This window comes from Eupeodes corollae, chromosome 3, assembly GCF_945859685.1.
Source record: "Eupeodes corollae chromosome 3, idEupCoro1.1, whole genome shotgun sequence".
Taxonomy (NCBI): domain Eukaryota; kingdom Metazoa; phylum Arthropoda; class Insecta; order Diptera; family Syrphidae; genus Eupeodes; species Eupeodes corollae.
This window is the reverse complement of record NC_079149.1, coordinates 53315212-53339567: the sequence shown is the minus strand read 5'-3', so window position 1 is coordinate 53339567 and position 24356 is coordinate 53315212. Positions and strand designations below refer to the sequence as shown.

Here is a 24356-nt window from a genome sequence, read left to right as displayed (position 1 = left end):
GTAGGCGGAATTGTTGATCTGCGTCGCCGAGGTTGAGTGGTTCTATCTCCCTTACAGCGGAGTTCGGTTCGTCATCGCCGTTATATAATTTGGAGAAGTGATCTTTCCATATTCTCAGCATCGACTGTGGTTCTACTACGATGTTCCCTTGATCGTCTTTACAGGCTTCGGTTCGTGGCTGGTACCCTTGGGAGGTTTTTTTTACCTTTTGGTAAAATTTACGAACCTCATTCCTGTTGTGACATCCCTCTATCTCCTCGATCGCGCGCTTCTCATGCTCTCTTTTTTTCCGTCTAAGAAGCCGGTGTTCCTCTCTCCTCTTCTGCTCGTAGAGCTCGCGAGCAGTTCTAGTCCTTTTGTGCAGCGCCGTTTTGTATGCCTCTTGTTTCGCTGCGTGCGCTTGCCGGCATTCGTCGTCAAACCAGGGGTTTCGCTGTGGTGGCCGTGTGAAACCTAGCACTTCAGAGGCGGCATCTCTGATGGCTGCAAGGCAATGTTGCCACTGGTTTTCAATGCTTAATGCAGGAAGCATAGGACTCCTTAGGAGGTTACTAGAGACTCGATCGGATTGTAGCCGTCTAACGTCGAATCTTCTCACAGTACCACCTTGTTTTGGCTTGGATCGGGATATCCGTAGCCGTACCTTGGCTACAACGAGGTAGTGGTCCGAGTCAATGTTGGCCTCTCGGAATGTTCGGATATCCTGGATACTGGAGAAGTGTCGTGCGTCGATCGCAATGTGGTCAATCTGGTTGACGGTTGATTGATCAGGAGATTTCCATGTCCCCTTGTGGATATTAAGATGCGTGAACTGCGTACTAGCTACCAGAACGTCTCGCCCCGCAGCGAAATCGACCAGCCTGAATCCGTTGTCGGAGGTGGTGTCGTGCAGGCTGTATCTCCCGATTATGCCACCAAAGATGTCTTCTCTTCCTAGCTTGGCATTAAAATCTCCTAAGACAATTTTAATGTCATAGCCAGGGCACTGCTCATATGTCTTGTCCAAGAGCTCGAAGAACATATCTTTGGTGTCTTCATCTTTCTCCTCTGTTGGGGCATGCGCGCATATTAGGCTTATGTTGGCGAATTTAGCCTTGATGCGGATTGTCGTGATGCGCTCGCTCACACTGTTGAAACTCAAGACTTTTTGCCTGAGCCTAGTTCCAACAACAAATCCACACCCAAATAGACGCTGTCTTTGTTCTCGGTAGCAGTCGCCGTAGTAGATATCGCAGTCTTTTAGTTTGCGTTTACCCGGTCCATCCCATCGCACTTCTTGGATGGCTGTAATATCTGCCTTGCAGCAGTTTAGGGCTTCCGCTAATTGTTCGGCTGCACGTGGTCTGTTAAGGGACCTAACATTCCACGTACATATCCGAAGTTCGTTGTCCTTATTTCGTTTGCGTGGGTTGTCAACAGTGAATCCGTCCGTATCCGAGGCTTGTTGTTGCTTCGAAACTATGATGTTTTTACGTGGCCAGGAAGTCACCCCGACGGCACAACCCCCAACCTGGAGGGCCAGATCCTTAGTATAACTCCAAGGAAGGGGAGCCGGGTGAACCGCTCCTTATAGGCCTGGGCTCCGAATATGTCGAAGAAGCCCTATAAGGTGTTCACTAAGTAGTTTGACCTTACTGGAACTGTAGACGCCACCGTTGATTCTATCTCGAGAATTCGTCCGCTGCCGCCTGGATAAGGAGAGGTGCCTTAGTGGAAACACCTCTCCCCCCCTCTCTCGTTTGCTGCCCCCAACAACTTTCCACTGGGGTTGGAACCCAATCTCCAGTTGAGGTACTAGGCACCCGATGTTCACCGCGGGGAGGTGAGAGTAGGAGTTGATAGACAGAGGTGGGTTTTGAGAAAAAACCTGTGGACGCTTGTGTCCTCTTGAATGCACATGTCTACCATTTGAACATTAGAAATTACCAGATGACATAATAATGTCCATTGTGTTCAAACGAATTCCAAGTACAAAATATTTTATATATGAAACAGAAACAGGAAATTGGTTGCGAAACATTTTTCTCGAACATTTCTAAAGACCCATTCGTCATTCACCTTTATTGCGAAGGGGAATTAATAAATTGATGTTTTCAATTTTATATTATCAATTTTATTTAAATAGCACATATTGTTGACCCATTGTGAATACTTTTCAATAATTTATTTTGAATGCAAATATCGGTATTGTGAACAACATTTTTCTTATTAGCTATCAATGGCTGCGTTCAATTTCGTTTTGGATAGGTTATCTTGGATAGGGGGATTTTTAGATACCTTGTTGACCGAGTTTGATAGCTGTATTAAGATAGCTGTCAAAAAATAAAAAAACTCTCAGATGTTCACAAAAAGCAGAGAAAAATTTAAGCTTCGAAGTCAAAATTCTTTTAAAATAAAACATTTAATGGATAATTCAACTGATTCGTCGGACGATGATGAATTGATAGGTGCGTAAAAATTTAATAAATAAGAGATAACCTTAATCTGTAATCTATGTTAAGTTTCCTCTTAACTCGAAAAGACCCCAGAGGATGGCACAAGAGAACTTATTGTTTTGGTGTCACTAACTTGTGCCTCGTTGAGGTAAATTTCAGCCATCATCTTAAAGTATGACCAATTCATTCGCCTCGACCAGTCGACATTTTCTTGTTATTGTCTATGATAATGTTATAATGCTTTTCATATTTTTTAATTTTATTTCTTATTCCTTCTCATCAAAAATTGACCCGTGTTCTTTAAGAACTTTTGCTATTTCCTGAAAAATTCTTCCTCGCTTGGTCTCAGAGAAGGTCCTTTCTCTTTCTGCACTCCTACAAGAAGAGCAGAATGGATTTATGTTACCAACCTTAAAAAAGGGGATTGGGTGGTTCTTCTTTGGGGTTTTGAATTATCTGAAAGAATAACTTACCTTTCACAAGCTGTTAGCATCTGTCTGCTTTTATACATACAAACAAAAAACTTAGATTGATTTATTTTCACAAGAATAATTATATATTTACCTGTATTTTGTTCTAACTCTGGAACAGGATGAGGTTCTTCTTTAGAATGCTGGACACTAGAATGGAGGTAAGACCTAGCATATTGGTCACCTTCAAAACGAGAAAAAAATCAATTTTAAAGTTTAAAAAAATACATCATAATTACCTTCTAAAATTCTGAGCAAATAGCTTCTCAATCGCGTATTATGTTCAGAACCTCCTCAAATACAACTTCAACTAACATTCTGTATCTTTTTGTCCCCCAACAAATACAAAATGCTGAAATCAATTTTCAAGTTTCTTTAAATTCCACCAGCTGTCAGCTGTTCTGTCAGATTCCTACATACCCCAGAAATTCTTGGATTACTTTTTTTGACATCTCAGCTGTTTTTGATCAGCTGTTATTTTACACGTAAAACATGCGGATACCCTATCTGTCTGAGATTGAACGCAGCCAATATGTCTTTTAATTGTAAATAGTACCGATGAGTTGATAGTAGCTAGGAAATATTTGAAAACTGATTTTGTTAATTATTTTCTTGTGCATATAAGTACAGTTATTGGAAGAGAACACTGAGCTCGCCAAGTTATTTTTTTCCAAAGCTGTAGATGGAACCAAGTTTGAAAATATTGCTGTAGAGCTTAATAGCTTAGTTGATATTGGTAGAGTATAGATCGCTCTAAAATTACAAAATTAAAAAGAAAATAGAAATAAGACCCGCTGGTAGTTGCCTCAACGGACTTCTTAATTTTATTTCCGCATTCTACTAGCCCCTTCTAAAAAGAGTTCTTTATCATTTTCTGTGCACGTTCATCTTCCACAAGACAAATTAAACCATCACCTAAGAAACTCACATTCACAATATACAACAACTGATATTATTTACAATAGCATACTATTTTATTAATTGATAAATTTTATCAACCATCTTATTTGAATGCACCTAAAACAGTTCATAAACTTAAACTTTTTCGGAATTTAGAAGCGAGAAAGTACCAGTAAATTTTCTAGGCTTACAATTGTGTTCTTATATTTTTGGAATAAATTAATAAATTATACTATTCACAATACGAGGGTGTTCAAAAAGTACCCGGAATTTTTAAATTTCGCGGGTCTGGAGAGTCCGAAGGTCAATTTTGTTTTGTATTGTGTTGGTATACTTACCCCTTAAGTATTATGTAATTTTCAGTATATTCACTGTTTACTTTGTCTGTGGTAGTTGCTAAGGTTCGACGTGTTTTTATGAGCTCGGCGATTTTTGCTTGTTTAAACAATGGAAGAATTGAAGAGTCAAAGAATTTTATTAAATTTTGCATTTTAAATGAAATAAAGTGTAACAAAATGTGTGAAATGTTACAAAAAGCCTATGGTGAGTCTGCTATAAAAAAAAGAAGTGTTTACGAGTGGAATAAGCGTTTTCAAGATGGCCGCGAACACGTTGAAGATGACGAACGCTCCGGTCCACCCAGCACGTCAATAATCGATGAAAATGTGAAAAAAAGTGGACAAAATAGTTATGAATGATCGCCGAATCACAAGTAGAGAAGTTGGCATGTCAATTGGGTCATGTCATAATATTTTTTCAAATGTTTTGGAAATGAGACGAGTGGCGACTGTTGAATTTTTTGGCAAAAAAACAATACCTTAGATGTGCTCCAACCTATTCATATTCACCGTATATATGTAGCTCGGTATGACTTTTTCCTGTTTCCAAAGTTAAAAAGACCCATAAAAGGACGGCATTTTTCCTCGATTGAAGAAACAAAGGTCGAATCGCTGAGTATGCTCAAGAAACATATCAAAAAGAGAATATCAAGAGTGCTTCGATGATTGAAAAAAACGCTGGCATAAGTGTAGGGGGAAACGAATAAATACACATTTTAAAAAACGAAAATTCCGTGTACTTTTTGAACACACCTCGTAGATCTCATCTCCACGTAGTTAAAGACTGATATTTAAAATAAAGTTCCCCGAAATGTCATTATTGACCTCTTGTCCAGAAGCATTTGCAATTTTCTATTACTTAAATATTTGTTTTGATTCAATATAAGCTTAGCCCAAAATTTTCACGGTAAACTATTATACCACGTCCTCAAACAAATAAATGTTTTGTTTTTTTTTAATTCATCACAAAAATTATGGTATTATTATTATTTATGAAATAATGAGATTTCTCAAAAAAGCTAAAAGGAAGAGTTGGTATCGTATAATGCAGAAAACGTGTTTCATTTAAGAACTTTTTATGTTTTATAAATATCCATTTTACACTTATTTGTAAATTATCCAAATGTAGTTTAAATTAAATGGTCACATTTTAAAAAGTAGTTCTGTTTTCGAAATGCAATAACTTACAATAACATTAACCAATTTGTAACCCCATAAATTACCTAATCAGTTCTAAAGTTAGTTTTATTTAGTTTCATTACGATTTTATCCTTTTTGAAGACATTCTACCAGACAGAGATTTTGAAAACAATTAAAATGTGAATAAAACTTTTCCGCTTAAACTTATCGCTTTTCAAAAAAGTGTTGTATTCAAAACGGAGCTAAGGATAGGTTCATGAAAAATGTGCTTGAATTTCGAGATTTTAAATTAATTTATCTATCGATAAATTTGAATTTAACAAAAAAAAAACATAATTTTTAAAACAGAATCCTCTTCCAATCAAAAGCCTAATCCTCTAAGCACTATTTGGATTTTTTGTTCTAATGTTGTTAGCTACAAAAAGCATAATCGATTGTCCAGCAGAAGCAGTTCTGGGAGTGAAATAACACAGCATATAAAAATAACTTTTAAGTTGTTATTGTTGTAGTTTGTGCATCTAGAAGAGGAGCCCTTTACAATTCCACTCCTTTTCGGAATACATTTTTTTTAAAACATTTTTCTCATTCATTTCTTTCATTGTATAAGTTGACCATCTGACAAATCTCTCTTCTGAGTCTGTCTGTCGCTTGTATGCTATGCTCTAGCAACAGCTCTCAATGGTCTAGGAGGTGTGGGCTTTTTTGGATGGGTAGGGGGAGGGGGAGCTGGGAAGAAGGTTGTGTCTCAACCAAAGTTTTTTTCGTTTTTTTAATGTCCCTTGTGCAATGAAGGGAATCCGTTTAAAAAACCTTCTCCAGTTGTCCTTTTTTTCTTTTTTTTTTATTTTGTTGAAAGACTACTTCCCTCTCTTTTATTTCCAAGCTTAATGCTAGTTCTTCCAAGTCTTCTGGTTCTGGTCCTGGTGCTAGTGCTGGTTGGGGCTGTCTGATTAATACGAGTAAAAAAATGCTTCGAAAAATACTACACCATCGGAAGAAAGGAAAAAAGAACGAAACGAATCTGGTTAGGAAAAAATAACTCCTCGGAAGCACGAGAAATGCAGATTCCTATGGTATATGAGGCGAAAGGAAAAAAAAAGACCGTCCACAATTTGTACATAAATATAGGGGTTGCTTGGCTATAGTTTTTTTTCGGATTTTTACTGCTACACCGCCGCGCCGGCCGCCGACGAGGGTGAGTTTAAGCAAAGACATGGTGTCAAATCAACTCAAACAGTAAGACAAAGACAGAAAGCTTTTTTATTTTGAGTTGTTGTTGGCTGTGCTCTATAAAATAAAAACCCAGGCCCACCATCACCCATCCGATATTCTGTTGTGCTGAGCTGATGGTACGTATACTCCAACTCCTGAAGACCCCAAGGATACAAATGAAACACTTATACAAAAAAAATCCTGGGAAGAAGAATGCGAAATTATACAAGTGCCAGTAATTGGAGATACTACAACAACAAAAAATAGCTGAAGCGGCGAACATGTTACTAGCTCTAGCTACGTGGTTGGGTATGGTTTGCCGTCAGTGTGGGGGGTAAAATGGGAAAGGGAAACGGGGCAGCTTATCAAGGGTACCGTGGGCGCTTCTCAGCTAGTCATTCATCCAGCGATGAAACTTCTTCCATTTACATAAAAGCGAAGTGATGAGAAAAAATCCCTTTTTTAAGTTTTTTTTTTCTGTTTTTTCCTTTTCTGCAAAGGCCCTCCTCATACTCTCTACCTATTACCCTGAAAAACTTATTTTCTTTTTTAAATACCCTTTTTCTTTGGATTTTTTTTTCCTCCTTAAATCCTCAACGTGTATAGTTGCTCGCTCGTCAATGTATTTGTAATGGAGAACTTTGGAAAAAAATTAACTTTCATTCTAATACACAAGCTTTTAGGTCGAGTGCTTCTAATATACACGTAGAACGTATAAATATTTCGATATCTCTATATTTCGACGTCGTCGTTCATCGCTCGTAGTTTTCGTTGTCGTTGTCGTCCTATAAGGTGACCAAGAGCGTTCTTAATTTTTTTTTATTTTTTATTTTTGGTTGCCTTATTTTTTCCTTCAATTTATTAAGGTTCTATTTTGAAATGCACTCAGACAAGCTCTAAATGGGATGCCTGCCCTGTGGTTTCATTTCTCCGCTTTATCATTATTGCCAGCGGACTTAAAATTGTTCACTTTGATTTTTCTTCTTGCATATACATTATACATACATACATATGTATATTATATTTTAGTATATGAAGTACTTTTTTAGTATTATGTTTTGATTGAGAATTTAAATTTTTCAATCTTCCAAGAGGTAGTTTTGAATTTCTTCTTAAAATTACATAACTTATTAGCTTAATAAAAGTACAAAAAGACTATAATTTCCCAATTAAAGTAAGCTAGTTTCAGTTCGAATGTCACTAAATATAAAAAGTACCTTTGATTATCACTTTGGATTCTCATTAACTCAAAAACTATTTTTTTAACTTCTTTTAGGCCTATCACGAACCCCATCAGAACATTCAGAAACATTTACGAATTCTGAAAAACCGTATCACGAAATTCGTTTGTAGTGTAAAATTATTCTTCACTATGAACGTATTGGTATATAGTTTCTTTCCGCGATTCGTAAAAGTTTCCGAGTTCTTTATAGGATCCGTAAAAGGCATTTATGTATAGTTTTCAGCGGAACTGCCGGAAACGTTGCTCAATTAGTTAAGTTGTTAATTCTAATTTCTCGAGAAAGCCTCCGTTTATATTTAAGTCGGGATACCTGTTTCAAATTTCATATCAGCGCTTGACACCACATAAAAGTGTATTACACTCGAACTGAAGTCTCCAACCCAATCTATTTTCAAAAACAACAGCCTGTTCTGGTTCAACAAATTAATTAAGAAGTATGTATGTTATGAAATTATAACGACGCTGAAAATAACCGATATTAACAGTCTTACAGATTTTTTCCCTACTTAAAAGTTGTGTAGGTACCCTGGAAGTAATGGTTAGTGCGTAGGACTGTCATGCTCGGTCTTGGGTTCAATTCCTGCTTGTGCCACCTAAAGTTTTTTCACGGGTACAGCCTCCTTCTAGGAATTGACTAATCCACCAAGAAAGATTCTTGTAACGAAAAGTACTTTCTCAAATCAGAAATAGAGATGGTATAAAACTGTAGGTCCCCCTCTGATATGACTCATACACAGGGTTAGTTAAGAGTTTAAGTCACTAGACCCTAGTTCTATACGAACTGGAAAAAGTGTATGAAGTCATTAGTATTCTGCTCTAAAATATTCAAGGCTGACGTATTAAGCACTTTACAGAACAGTTTGCTACCGAAATCTGTTTTCCTATAGGGAAAATCTACAAGTTGAATGTTTTACCAAAAATGTTCTGTTAGAGTAACGACGAATACAATATTCTGATTGAATCAGACTCCACGATAAACTTATTCGGTTCATCTCAATATTGCAAAAATGTTCCTGATAAATATTTGAATAAATATTTGAATGTCTTCTATTTTGTCAAAAAATGATACTAATCGTTTCACTGAGTAATGTGTTCCAATTTTATACAATTCCAGTGACATAAATACCTGATGGTTTTCAATCAAGCATTTTTTCCAATGACACGAATGTTCCTATTACTGCGTTCAATCTCAAATAGATAGGGTATCCGGATACATTTTTGCTGAACTTTTTACGTGTAAAAGAACAACTGATACAAAACAGAGTGGATGTCAAAAAAGTAGAACAACTGATTCTGAAGGAACTTGATAATTTATTTCAAATTTGTATGTTTTTCGGTAAAAGTCCAGTGCATTATTATTAATGTTATCCATTGAAATTTGTTAATTTACAATATTTTTGAAACTCGAAATCTAAATGTTTGTCAGCTTTTTGTGAACAGTTGCAAGTTGTCTTTGTTTTTTACGAGCTACCTCAAATTAGATATCTAATTCGTCCAATAAAATAAATAAATTAGGTGGCTCAACAGTCCGTTGAGAACTGGAGCCTAGTGACTTACAGCTCTCAACCATACCTTTGTGCTAGTAATGTTGTCAGGAATGGAAGGGAATTTGAGAAAACACTTTTCATAAAAATAATTACTCTTGGAGAATTTGTCCTCGCAAGAGGCAGTACCCATGAAAAAAAAACCTTAGATGGCACATGCAGGGATCGAACCCAAGACCTTTAGCATGACAGTCTAACCATCATGCGACGGGTACTCGTCCAAGAAGGCATATCCAGGATAGCCTATCCAACTCGAGATTAAACGCAAATAATGTTGAAAACCAATGACAGATTATATCTGCATAATATATATCTGACCCCAAGTCTGAAATTCGATGAAAATATTTTATTTACGACTCTTTAAGACATTCGTATAACTAAAACGGATCGTCACCGACACGGGCTGGAATTTGGTCGATATTTCTGTTTATCTATGTCAATAACATATCGATTTCAAGCTACTATTTTGCTATTGTTTTTAATGTTGTAATAAACGAATCTGATGTTTAAAGAGAAATGATTTTTATCTTTTTTTTATGGATTTTTCATTGAATCAAATGTTAAACAATTCTCTCAATAGAAATCTCAATGATATTAAAGAATACAACTAATGTCTTATAGCCATCAATTCATTAAATTCAAGTAATATGAAGTTATTTTATTCTGAAACACAACATACAATTCAACATTTACATTCATTCAGGGTTTCTATGGCTTGTTCTTTGAACTTTTTAACTTTTTGTATACTTTTCATAAAATAAAATCAAAGGGTATCTATACATTAACTTTTTCCTACCCTATTAACTCTTAAACTAATTTATATTTGTCTTTAAAAATAGACTATATTGTGAGTACGTATAAATGTATAGGTATAAATCTAAACCCTTATCCCAAACCTTATTCAAATCCACCACCTCCACCTCTGCCTCTTTTATCTTAAAGATAAAACGAAGAAGAAAAAATCATTTCTTACATTAACACTAGAAAAAGTGTAAAATAAAGAAAAAAAAGTGCGTTGATTTCGTTATGTATAAACACTTTCCCCTTTCACTCATTTGCCATCCCCCTACCCTCTATTTCTACAGAAAAAAAATGAAAACTCAAAAAAAAAAAAAACTTAAAAAATGAACTTTAAATTAAATAAGAAGAAAAAAATGAATGAATTTGAGATTTTTTTTCCCTGTACTTTCGTTTCGGGGTGTTTTAAAACAGTGCGAGTATTAAAATTAAGAAGGAGTAAATATTTGCTTGGCCAATTGCAAGGGTGTACAACTTTTTCTGTGCTTCTTAAAGAAAAAAGGAAAAGAAACGAACCAACACCAACATCTTCGCCGTGGTAGTCGTCTTCGTGTCGGTCGGTTAACAACCGACAAGGCAGGCAAGTAAAAGGAGGCAGGAACTTGAAGACGAAGGAAAAAATTACTTGAAATTAAAAAAGTTTAAAATTTAGTTATTTTTTTATGTTTTAATTAAGTTTCATTTCTTATTATAAAAAATCAACTTCAAACAAAACAAACAATTTATAAGGTACCTACCTTCCTACACATATTTTTATCCTTAAATATTAAATATATGTATATGTATTTGTTGTTTTTGTTATCTTTATGTAACTTAAATATTTGTTCTTTTTAATTTTTCCAGGGTCTTCTGAGGACCGCTGAGCAGTTGAAAATAAAGGGGCTTTGTGAAACAGCCGAAAGTGTCGATGAGGCCGAAGCAGCAACAGCTACCATCACATTATCAGAAAATATAACACAAACGGTTGTTGGAAATATTGTGAATTCATCACAGGGTAATGAAATAGTCACTACACACACAATTGAAAACAACACAAATACGCATACAACAACAGCAAATCTACAAAGTAATAACAATAATATTAATTCAAGTATTAATGCAATAGTTGGTACTCCAACGGCCACATCGACTCCGCAACTGCGAAAATCACGGGTCAGAAAACGTTCAAAGTCTCCGGATACTAATCATCAGCAGCAGCAGCAACATCAACAGCAGCAGCAACAACAACATCAGCACCAACAGCAGCACCAGCAACAACATCAGCAACAGCAGCAGCAGCAACAACAACAACAACACCAACATCATCAGCAACAAACAATATTAAGTCAGAATCTTAATACAGCGGCAATAGTGAGCCTGCAACAGACCTCATCTGGTAATTATATACCGGTATCGGGAGGCCAAACGATAACGACGACAGCTGTTAGCCAACACAGCCCTGAAGATTCTAATCCGGATAAGCCAAGTGCTCAGAAAATCTGCAAAACTGAATCAGCAAGCTCACCGGCATCGAATAATGGCAGTGTAACTGTTGCACCTGGAACAGCCATTGTAACACAAATCGTTGTTGCCCAAAACGTTAAAGATAATAAAAACATGACCAGTATAGGAATGGGAATGGTAAGTTTCTACTTTTTTTATTTTTATGCACAGAAGTTATTTAAAATTTTGTTGAAATACAGTTTTTCAAAAATAAGCACGAATTTTGAGTTCAAAATCTTTCGATCAATGATCATTTGACCAATAAATTGTCTGGGATAGAAGAATGAACAGGTTCAGACAACATAAGGGACTTAATTTGCAGTCAACTACATTCTTTGAACCAAGGCCTAATTGCCTTAGTTTTTCAGTTGTCATACATTTCAAATTTGGAAGTTTAGATAACTAGCCTTTACCTTCAACTGTTCACACGGAAAATACCAAAACTTTATTAACAATAAGAAAATCACCTCACATAGGTTTCAAATGGAAGTATTTCTTTTAAATAATTTAAATGAAATTGAAATGTCTCTGTTGATAGTGTAGGTTTCTCTCGGCTGTTTATTTTGGCGACTTCAAATTGTAAGAATCAACTAAGTTGATGTCCATCACTTCAATATTTTATTGGAAACTTACTTAAGGTGGCTGTACAGTCCAGAGCGCACCTGGACCTCAACCAACTTACGTCTCCAACCAGCTCAGTCCCTAGTTAACTGTCTCCAGTTGCGCACTCCCAAGTTGGTTGAGGTCCTCTCCCACTTGTGTGCGCCACCTAAGTCGCGGTCTTCCTCTACTGCGCCATCCCTCGTAATTGGATTCGAAGACATTTTGGGCTAGGGCGTTGATATCTTTTCGTTGTTCATGACCCAGCCATCTAAGTCGTTGGACTTTTACAGTTTGTCGTTATATCTCCCCCTCGATTCTCCAGCTATACATACGGGACCAAAAACGACCCGAAGAATTTTTCTTTTGAAGCATCCTAAGACGCTCTCATCTTTCTTTGACAAGATCTAGGCCTCACCACCATAAATGAGAATCGAGATGATGACCGTATTATCGATGGTTATTTTAGATGTCAAGTCAAAAGTAAGTAAGTCAAATGAAACAGCGATTTGCAAGAGTTATTCTTCGTTTGAATTCAGCGCTGGTTTCTTCGTTGTCTGAATTTATAGTCTTGTCTATGTAGACAAAGTTCTCTACTACCTTAAAGTTACAGATGTCCATAGTAACTTTTTGTCCGAGACGTCTTCGTTCAAAGTCCTTTTTTGATGATAGCATGTACTTGATCTTGCCCTCGTTGACCAATAAACTCATCTTCTCCGCTTCTCTCGCAATTCTCAAAATTGCTCCACTGACATCACGCTTCGATCTTCCAATTATGTCATTATCATCGGCGTATCCGAGTAATTGGATGGACCTTTGAAAGATTGTGCCTGTAGTGTTGACGGTTGAATTTTGAACAATTCATTTCAGAAGGTTGTTAAAGAAGTCGCATGACAGTGCATCGCTTTGATTAAGCAGTGTGCATTCTCCATCACCATTGTGCAAAATCGCATAAGTTTGACAGGGATGCCAAAAGTAGACATTACTCTGTCCCTATAGATGCTGTCACACACGGCTCTTAAATCGATATGGGTATTGATTTGAAGTTCCTAGTCATTAGTAATGTTAGTAAAGTAATCTGGTCATAATGGAAACCTTTTGACCCTCTCTCGATTGCTAGCCACAAAAACTTTCCACTGGGGTTAGAACCCAATTTCCAGTTTGTGTACTAGCCACGTGATGTTTACCGCGAAGCAATGAGATTAGGAGTTTTTAGGCAGAGAGATTCTGATAGTTTTCTAATAAATTGTTTAAACTCATATTCACCAACGGAATTTAGTTCTGAAAGAAAGATCTTAAAATTTCAAGTTTTTTGCTCTAAACTGTATCAGATTTGAAGTCCAAAACTCGTGTGTCTTATTCTTCATTCAGAATTTTAAAAGAAAAATCATATACATATGTATATTTTTGCAATTACTAACAACTTTGAAATTTTGTTATTCATGATGTTTCTTTCATTTTTCAGAATGGCGGTCTCCTCGGAGTACCAATGGGCTTTTTAGATTTTGCACCCGAACCACCAGCACCATCGGCAACACCTGTAACAGTGACGGAGCACGTCGATTTGTCGTGCAATCCAAGTCAGGACACCAGAGATTTATCAAGTGAGTTGGTACTATATCGTTTTTTCTCTCTACTTTCTATATAAATGTATAAATGTAAAGCTGCTGTTTTTTATTTCTTCTTTTTTTTTAAATTTAATTTTCGTTCTTTAAACACAATTTTTGTATATATTTCATTTTTTTCACCTTTCTTTCTATATTTTAAATATATATTCTATTTATTTTATCCATGTTATATGGGCTGAACTGTGCTTATGTTATTTACGACAACAACAAAATAAAAAAAATTATGTCGCTGTAAATTTGGCCTTTTACGATATACATAGTTTCTAAGAAGAGTAATTATTTTAATTTATGTATAAATATTTTTCTCCTTATTTTTACTTTTTTGGTCTGCATTCATTATTTGTGTTTTTGATTTATTCTACCAATTTATTTCAAAATCGGTTATGGCAAAAAAACAAAAATAATCAAAATATAGTCAAAAGATATTTCAAGTTTGGTTGTTCAAAGTTTAAATGAAATTTTCAAAGATGGTCCCAAGATTGTCACTATTTTGTATTCGTATAAAGAGCAGTTTTTTAAAACAAAACATACATTATTCAAATATATATGAATTTTAGAACGTTTGTCTGTCCAATTTGTTCTCTTGCATAATATATTCTGGTGCTGGATTAACCGTGCATTTTATTTTTTCCTCTGTCTACTGCTCTTTATCTTTGTATTTCTTTTCCTTATGCTCATATTCTATCATTTTTGTTTTGTTTTGAAAAATTGATTCTCGAATCAACAATCAAAACATTATGGCTTCAAATAAAAGAAAAAAAACAACCAAACCAACTTGAATCTCTTACAACTGCCAATTTTTGTTTATTTGTTTGTTTTTGTTTTTTTTTTTTCTTTCTTTTCGAAATACAAATTTTGACTAGCAGACACAGCACCAACAAATGGTGGTGAAGTTCATATTAAATTCGAGACTCTTCGTTCTTTAGATCCCACCGAAGCGCTCGACATTGACAATCATTTAGCACAACATATGATCCAACGGCTTGATCAATCACCGATGCATACAATCCACCATCAGTCGTCAACTGGCGACGAGAGTAATTCAAATTTAATTCAGCATATTAAGAGTGAAGTGATTGAGGTGAAGCATCATCATCAGCAGCAGCAGCAACAACAGTTGCATGCGCAGACCTTATCACAGCAAGGACAATCACAACAACAACAACAACACCAGCAACAACAGCAGCAGCAACACCAACAGCAGCAGCAGCAGCAACAACAACAACAACAACACCAACAACAGCAGCAGCAGCAACAACAACAGCAACATCAGCAGCATCAAGATATCTCTGGTGCAACTGTAATGGAAATTGATCCTAGCAATATCAAACACGAGCCAGGAATGATTATCACACCGGAAATTGTTACAATGATGGCAACGGGTCATATGGGTAAGTTTTAGAGGTTTTAAAATTATAACTTGTTTTGAATTTGAATTCATATAAAAAGGTAGACAAAAATGTTACTAGGAATTTGTTATATACAGTGCCTTGCATAAGTATAACCGCACCTGAAAAAATCCGTTTTATAGAAAACTTAAAATAGCAGTTACTGCTTACTATTGAGTTGCATAACTGATCAAGTAAATTGCGTAGAAAATAAAGTACCGTCATTTCCTCTCCTGGTGTTTAAAAATTAAAAACAGATTTTGCAACCTCTATATTCCCCAAAGCTAAAAATTATTTTTGGCAATCCCTGCCTGTGCCACCTTAGTTTAAAAAATAATCGCGGGTACTGCCTCTTGCGAGGAATTGACAAATCCTTAAGAGTAATTCTTGTCATGAAAAAGTGCTTTCTCAAATTAGCCGTTCGGATTCGGCCTAAAATTGTAGGTCCCTTCCATTCCTGACAACATTACTCGCACACAGAAATGGTTGAGATTTGTAAGTCACTAGGCCCTTGTTCCCAACGGACTGTTGCGCCACCCAATTTAATTTAATTTTAATTTTTATTCACTAGATTTTTTAATATATACTCATCTAGAGAGTTCCATTCTGTCACATCTGCCTCTGGCAGCACGGAAACACTAGCAAACTGCCTATTATGGGCATACATTTTGCGGGTTAAAATTCCCCAAAGATTTTCGATGGGGTTGCAATCTGCAGAACGTGACTGCTAGTCCATCAAATGAATGTTTTTTGATCGGAACCCACTTAAACTTGGACGACCTACATGATTTGAGGCATTATCTTGCTGAAAAATATGCTCAACTCGACGAAATCGTCCTAAATAAGGTACCAAATTCTCCTTAAGGACCAAAGTGTAGTCAGAACCGTTAATTCTAGTAGAGGTGAAGGCAAGTGCAACCTTTCCACGCTCGCAGAAGGCCCCCCTAACCATACAGCTGCCACCACCAAATTTCCTCTTGAAAAAAAAATTTTTTCTTTCCTCTAATCGTGGTAATATCCGCTAAGACCTTCTAGTCCATTAAATTGAACTTTTTTTTATCACTGAAAATAACCTAATAAAAAACGGTACTTTGGTTTCTTCTCAATTGGATTAATCAGTGATGCAGCCCAATAAAAAATTGTAAGGAGTTAATTGTATTTAAAGTTTTCTATAAAACGCATTTTTTTCAGGTGCGGCACTGTATATTTTTAAGGCCCTTGAAAACTTGATATCAATTCTAGTCACTATCTACCTTTTTCAGAGAAAACTTAATTCTAAGCTCAAAAAATTCTCTACCTTAAGATAGTTGCTTTTCAATAAACTTCTTTAGTTCACTACTTTGTTTCGAATTATGTTTCCCAAAGAGAAATATTCATAAGCTTCCTAAGGTAAATCCTTTAAGAGAGTTTTGAAACCCCTTAGCAAGGGAAAACTGCGTCTAGCAGCAACGATTTTGAGCGATTAGTTTATCTGGCAAGAAAAAAATGAAAAAAGTAACCTTTCATGCATTTCTGTTTTTAAAGAAAACCACTTAAATCGAAAGCAAAATATATTTCTTTAGAAGAACAAAACATTTATTTTATATATATAACAAAATGAGAGGACCATTTAGTACCTGAAGCTTTTTCAGTACCCTGTAACTGGCCTATAACGTGTTTTAGAGCTCAAACTGTACATTCAGAACACACTGTATATGGTCAGTTAGATTTTGTATGGATGCAGTCCCAAATATTGGGGCCTTCGACAGGCCAAGTTCCTGTGAGCTACGCGGTTAAGTTTTCGGCCGATCGTGTGGGAGTTTCGTTGGCTGATTTTCACTCTGCCGTTGGAATTGAAATTAGCCGACAAACGTTGAATTGTCGACTAGGAAGCAAGAACATTTATCCCATAAAAAGACCAACGCATCGTTGCTACTAGAAAATACCCATTTTGATAATAAAGTTTCTACATTTGCACGTGTTGCTCAACGGTGCACCTTCCCATCATGATTTATCTTTAGTGAGTGATGAAAAGAAGATATTTTGACACAACGAGTTGTCAAAATCAACCCGTTCCTTAATCGATAATATAATCCATGCGCCTCTTCCTTAAGAAATGTTAGTTTTTTTGTTATTTAACTTTAAACGTTTATGTAACTTCTTCGTTTTTTACTGGGCAGCGATTCTGTCTAATTTAATTTACTAAAAGTTATTTTCTTCCTTTCCTTATTACTCGGTATACAACCACCCTAACTATAAACAAATATAATTCATATACTTTCCTGTAAAAAGCTTTTAAATCTTATAAAGCCTAAGGATACTTTAAAGTCTCTATATGAGTCCTACATTGAAACGTATTTCCCTTGCTAATAATATGAGCAGAGAATAAGTTAAAATTAAGATTAATGCTTGAGGCATTCAAATTTAAATCGTTTTTTTTCTATAGTGTGTAACTTTTTAGAACCAAATTATATTTCACACGAAACTTAACACAATTTAGCTTTTTTCGTCATAATTCATATTAGTTAGTACTTTCAAGTGCGTTTTTATTCGTCGTGTACTCATGTTTTTCATTTTTTTTGTTTTTACACCATTGTTCCAAGATACTTTGAATTCAGAAGATTTCAATTTAGTTAACAAGTTCGAAACTAGGTCCCCCTAATATTCGTTATAAAGATTATGTCCTTGGGATCGTTAAAATTTGATTCCATCAATTTTTCTGGCTTGAAATAAAAAAATAATTAACAAGCTTTCTCTTCAATAAATTAAATCCATATTCCCTTTAAAAAAAAAAAAACTTGTAAACTCCAAACAAAAATAATTGTATAAGCGAACTCAAATACAATCTACAATAAAATGAAAATAACTTTTATTAAACCTTTCATAACATACAATTTTAAGACATTTTTCTAACAAATCATTTATTTCTGATAATTACAGATATATACTCAGATGCCAGTGAGGATTCGTTGATGATTGCAAATGGTTCCCCAAATGACAATAACGAGCCACACTATACAAATTTGGACCAACAACAAGATATCAAAGGTCAGTTTAATGGTCCCAAAACTTGGACACAAGATGATATGAATTCAGCTTTAGATGCATTAAAGAATCAAAATATGAGTTTGACGAAAGCCTCAGTGACGTATGGCATCCCATCGACAACATTGTGGCAACGTGCCCATCGCATGGGCATCGAAACACCCAAAAAAGAAGGCGGTACCAAATCATGGAATGAAGATTCATTAAACAGCGCACTTGAGGCATTAAGAACTGGTCAAATATCAGCTAATAAAGCCTCGAAGGCGTATGGTATTCCGTCCTCGACATTATATAAAATTGCCCGACGTGAGGGTATAAGATTGGCAGCACCATTTAATGCGGCACCAACAACATGGACGCCTGAAGATTTGGAGCGTGCATTAGAAGCAATTCGTGCTGGTCATACGTCCGTCCAAAAGGCTAGCTCAGAATTTGGTATACCAACAGGTAAAGTTAGAATTCACAAGGATTCTTTTTTTGTTTCTTTATTTTTATTTGTTGTTATTAACATTTTGTTTATTTCTTTTTTGATTTAAGGCACACTTTATGGTCGCTGTAAGCGAGAAGGTATTGAGCTATCCCGCTCTAATCCAACACCATGGTCAGAAGATGCTATGAATGAAGCATTGAACTCTGTTAGGTAAGTCAAATTTTACGATTTTTAAAACATTCGGGTTCTTTTAAAAAAACTGCACAACATTTGAGTTTTCACTTTTTGTTTTAATCCGAGCTTAACGCGTTGATCGACACTCATTTGTGTATTAGGTCTATTAACTCATAAAACAAGCGAATTAATAAATCTGTTTTTTTGATTTACTTTACTTTAATTGTGTTTATATTTAAAAAATTAGTAGGCCCTTAATCATTACATTACCCACCCGAATTATTATTGCCTTTAAGCACACAATAGTTCCTACTCTGCTTATTGGTTGCTTAAAATTTGATATAGAGCAACGTTTTACACAATTTTATTGTAAAAGATAAAATGAAACAAGGCAGTAAACAAAAAGTAATAAATGAAAACACGTAAACAATATTTGACTTAAGAATGAACTAATCGACGAACAAACTTGATTTTACACTAAAAACATATTTAAATGATAAGAAACCAATTGACACTAATGTTGAGATAATACAATTTGTATTTTGTTCTCTAAAACAGGAAAATTTTTAGAAAAAAACTAATTGCATATTTATGAATCACATTTATTTCAGGCGTCAAATGGACCAACGCTATGACTGTTTTTTTAGTTAATTTGATTAAAAAAAAATTTGAACGCCTTCATACAGAGAAAATTTCAAATCATCACAGTTTAGTGCTCAAGTTGTTTTATAATTAAATTAGAGAGCTCTAAACATACTCTGCTCAGAACTCTACTTTAATCTACTCTGTTCGCTCAGACTCTGCTCAGTGCTCAGCTCTGAACTAAAAAATTACTAGTTCCATGTCCATCTGACTTTCCGCAAAATTTCCCCAAGTCTTATTTTCTTTAATATGCATTTTAAAGCACTTCTTCTAACATTTCTTTCTTACAAGAAAAAAATTCTGCTTTGGTATCATTAAAACGCCACCGCCGAAATATCAACAACTATTGATGTTGTAATTTTTCTACCCGAAAACGTAAAAGAAACTAAACATGCAAAATAGGCTCTATCATTTTCGCAAAAAAAGTAGCGTTCACTTATCATAACAACGTTGTGATTTGCATCATCTTTAAAGAAATAAGATATTAAATAGTGTCTTCTGTTTGCATTGGTAGCTCTTGCAATATTTCTGAACGCTCTTCTTTACAAGTACGGAGGTTTTGCTTGTTCAGTATATACTTATACTTTCAACCAGAAATGAACTTCGTCGCTGTACCCAACTTTTCCATTAAAATAGTGGATCTTCGGCCAACTTTTTAAGAGCCCATTCACCAAAAATTGAGTTGTGTGGTACCTATTTGACAGAATATAGCATAGTTCTTTCGTTAAGAAATCATAACCATATGTACCCTAGCTTGTTTTGAAGAGTTGCTTAAGAACAAGTCCTAACAAAAACTCGGTTTCATATTATGTGACAAAATGTGTTGATACCGGTTTAACACTAATGTTAGAGCCTTGTCATAACGTGAAGAAATTTGGTTGACCCCAACGTATATAATATCAATATCGTGACGTCATACTAAAATATTATCTCAGAAATAATTGTATGCCATGACGTTTTCAAGACCTGGTGACATTTATATCGATTATCTTGAAAACAACAAAAAAAAAAAAGTGACTAATATTGTTGTTTTATTGACAATTTTTTTTACTAAAATCTAAGTGACAGTTTTTATTAAAAATAAAGATAAGAGAGGGCTGTACTACATTATTGCTTTCTTAGCCCAAAAAACAGCGGTAAGCAAGAGTAATTAATTTTTTGATCTCATCGCTAATAGTGTTTTCTGTATTCATAACGTATTCTAGATAGACAAAGTCCTTAAAGTTACGTCTAACGATGTTGACGTTTTGACAAAGACGTGCAGTCGGTGTTGTAGGCACCTTCTTATGACGCATTAACACATTTTGCCGCCTCTGCCTCAATACTAAAAAAAGCCCAATTGACATCACGCCGAGTTCTTTCGATTATGTCAATGTCATCAGTCATTGGACATACTTTTGAAAAATAGTGCTTCTAGTGTTGACGTGAGAGCTCTGAGCTATTCTTTCAAGGACGGTGTTAAAGAAATCACATGACAGCCTTCTTTAAAATCGAAAGCGAAAATTCACCATGGTCATCCTGTACAGAAGACGAATTTGGCAGGAATGTCAAAGCTACACATACTATATCCATACAGTTTGTCCTTGTAGATGCAATCATCTACGGCCTTGAAATCGATCAAAAGGCATCGATTTAATGTTCTTAGATTTTGTTCCTAAATATCTCGGCAAAAAAAATAAACTTCAATTGTTAATGATAATTTAGCTAATTGTAATCGAATTATAATTTTAAGCGACACCAATAGAAAGACACTCACTAGCGTGGGTCGCATCCTTGACACTTTTTTAGCTTTTAAAAAATTTAATTTCATAAATGTTGAAATCAATTAAATGATTTACTTTTTTTGAACTTGTAGAGTGGGACAAATGTCTATAAATCAAGCGGCTATTCACTACAACCTTCCATATAGTTCCCTGTATGGCCGTTTCAAACGTGGCAAATATGATATATCCAATACGAGTGCAACAACAATCAACAACACATCAGGCAACACAAGCGGAAGCATTGAAATAATTGAACATAGTCCAGAGAATTCGGTAAGCATATTGGATGATATTTAAGGTTCATTATGTCAACCATTAATAATTGTTAAGTTGCACATGTTTCAGCAAACGTTCCAATATAGTCCAGCGCCGCAGTCCAATCATCAGACTCAACAACAACAACAGCAGCATCAACAACAGCAACAACAACAGCAGCAACAGCAACAACAACACCAACCCCAACAGCAACAACACATCCATCAACAAGTTGTTCATATTCAACACCAACAAACACCACAACAACACCATCACCAACAACAACATATCCAACAACAAGATGTTGTTACCTCAACAAGTCAGGTTCATACCCAAGCTGGACAAATCCAACATATATATCACAGCACCCCGGAGAGGAGTTGAGAATCAATAAAGAAAAAAAAGGCTGCTAAAACTAAGGGTTAAAAATTTTTGCTTTTAATAACTAAAAAATTAAAGCAAAAAGATGAATACAAAATAACCAGCAAAGAAAGAAACATAAAATTATAAAAGAAAGAAATGAGAACAAGAAGAAGAAACAAGTAACTTAAGTGGAATGGAGGACAAAAGGCTTACAATTTAAATAAGAAACAACAATACACATACAATATCGTCAAAAATAAGGAAACCCCAAATCAAAAAGTCGTCTTATTCCTTCTGCAGATAGAAAAAATAATAATCAATAAAATAAAATGAAGGATTTAGTAAAAACCTAAACACATAACATAATCATTTGTTTTGTGTCAAGTGATGTGGCTCAGCAAGCGACATTCAAACTTTAACAGAATTTAAACAAAACAAAAATTTTAATCAAACAAAAAACAAAACAGAAATGATTTCTTATCTCGTAAAACAAAACAAAAAAAAGATTGAAAAAAGAAAGATGTATTTTTGATAAAACAAATTTAGCTAATGCGCGTTTTTAATTTATCATTTTAATAATAATGATTAACTTTGTTTTGTTTTCTCATTTTTCAAAAACATTTTTACTCCGAAATCACACGGAAGTGGAACAACACCCACTCACACACATTATTGTTACACACTGTTTACAGAGCGTGTAAGAGGGATAGAGATAAAGAAGTAAATTATATATATATATATATATGAATAAAAAACTAAACATATATTATTAATCATAAAATACGATATGATAAATATTAAATAATAAACCCTAGTTAAGAGTTCTTTGTAAGGCAAACAAAAAAAATATATATTATATATTAAAAATAATATTAAACAAAACAAAAAAAAAATAATAAAAACATTTACTAGAATCTTCCATTAGCAATTATTTTTTATTGTTTTATTCTCCTCATAAACAAAAGCAAAATATTATAAATAAAAGAGTAAAGTAATAATTTAAACAAAAAGAAAAAAACTCAATGTAATTATCATGTAGGCAATAACTAAATAAAAATAGAAATTCATAGAAATATTAAAAACAAAAAATACGAAGAAAAACAACCTCACGTCCTTTTTATCATGAATTCCATCAACAAAAATGAAAATACAAAAAAAAACTAATATTAATGTAATTAATAAAGAAATGAAGGGAAAATCAAATCAAAAAGAGAATGAAACTAATAAAAAAGTAAATAATAATAAAATTAAATTAAATTTTAATATTAAGTAAAAACGAGACATTTTTTGAAAGTGTTCTCTTTAAACAAAAATAAAAAAATTAAAATAAATAAATAAACAAAAACATATATATAAAAATTGCGCCTCTCTAGAGGCGTAGTAAAACGGACTGATCAATTCTCTGTTCGAGTCGAACTTTTAGAATCATTATCAAAACAGAAAATATTATAATTTTAATTTCTTAGGTTTAGATATTTTATTATTAGATTTTATGTTATTTTTTCCCTTTCCCTACTTGAAACCGAAAAAAAGAAAAACAGAAATTATCTATAGAAACAACATTTATATATATATATATATAGATATATATATACATATGAATACATACACAAAACTATGTAATAGATTTTAAATAATAAAACAGATTTTATTTTATTTTATATTTTTTCTCCTCATTGATATTAATTTACTCGAAAATAATATTTTTTGTTCTTATTATTTCTTTAAAATTATACATACTTTAAAAAAGATGGGGATTTATGATTAACACACAACATACACAAAACACACATTATATATATGTATGCATATATCACAGAAATATAAACAAAACAAAATAAGAACAACAAAAAAGAAAGATAAGTTTTACTTACCATTTACCATGAATGTGTCTATATTATATTATTATATATTATTTTCTTTTTTTTGTTTATCAAATTAGAAAAATAAATAAAACTCGTTAATGCAATTTTCTTGAGTTTAAATTGTAAAATATAAATTGTGTTTTCTTTTTTTTTCTGTTAATTCATCAAAGAGAAGAACAACAGCACCATGTACATTTTTTGTTTTTGATTTTCTTAACATAAATGACAAGGAATTTCTTTAAGACAAAAATGGGAAATCTAAAATAAAACAAGAATTTCTTGAAATGTACACAAAGTTATACTATTCATCATTCAGCTCTTCTTGTGAGTATTTGTTTTTGGAGGTTAAAGGCAGTGAAGGTAATCTTCTCTTGGGAACCATCTTAGACCTAATAGGTATATCGATTTGGAACAAATTTATATAGTTATTGAAGAAATTACTGTTATCTCTTCAAACGTTATTATATGCGGTGACTTTAACTGGGACCATTTAACTGACAAAAGGTTAATTGAAAACATGAGATCCTTTGACTTGCACTCAGTGAACAATACTCAACCCACGCACTTTTCCCAGTCTTCCTGTACGCTACTAGATCACTACTATGTAAGTGGAAAAGATAGAGTACTGTTATATGATCAGCTTGAAACACCAGTTTTTTCAA

General features: G+C 34.2%; 1 protein-coding gene across 5 annotated transcripts in view; it reads left to right on the top strand.

Annotated features, from left to right (window-relative positions):
• LOC129951043 (probable serine/threonine-protein kinase yakA) overlaps positions 1–23351 on the top strand; it is a 168277-nt gene extending 144926 nt beyond the window's left edge. The window contains exons 4-11 of one of the 5 annotated variants that reach the window (XM_056063040.1): positions 10924–11074; positions 11186–11700; positions 13628–13766; positions 14657–15181; positions 18098–18649; positions 18740–18842; positions 21304–21484; positions 21542–23351. In XM_056063040.1, the coding sequence (XP_055919015.1) occupies positions 10924–11074; positions 11186–11700; positions 13628–13766; positions 14657–15181; positions 18098–18649; positions 18740–18842; positions 21304–21484; positions 21542–21850 (2475 nt within the window). In that variant the 3' untranslated portion in view covers positions 21851–23351. Of the gene's footprint in view, positions 1–10923; positions 11701–13627; positions 13767–14656; positions 15182–18097; positions 18650–18739; positions 18843–21303; positions 21485–21541 lie in introns of all 5 variants that reach the window. The other 4 variants (XM_056063038.1, XM_056063037.1, XM_056063035.1 and 1 more) reach the window with 4 other exon arrangements.
• Positions 23352–24356: the final 1005 nt, after the last annotated feature.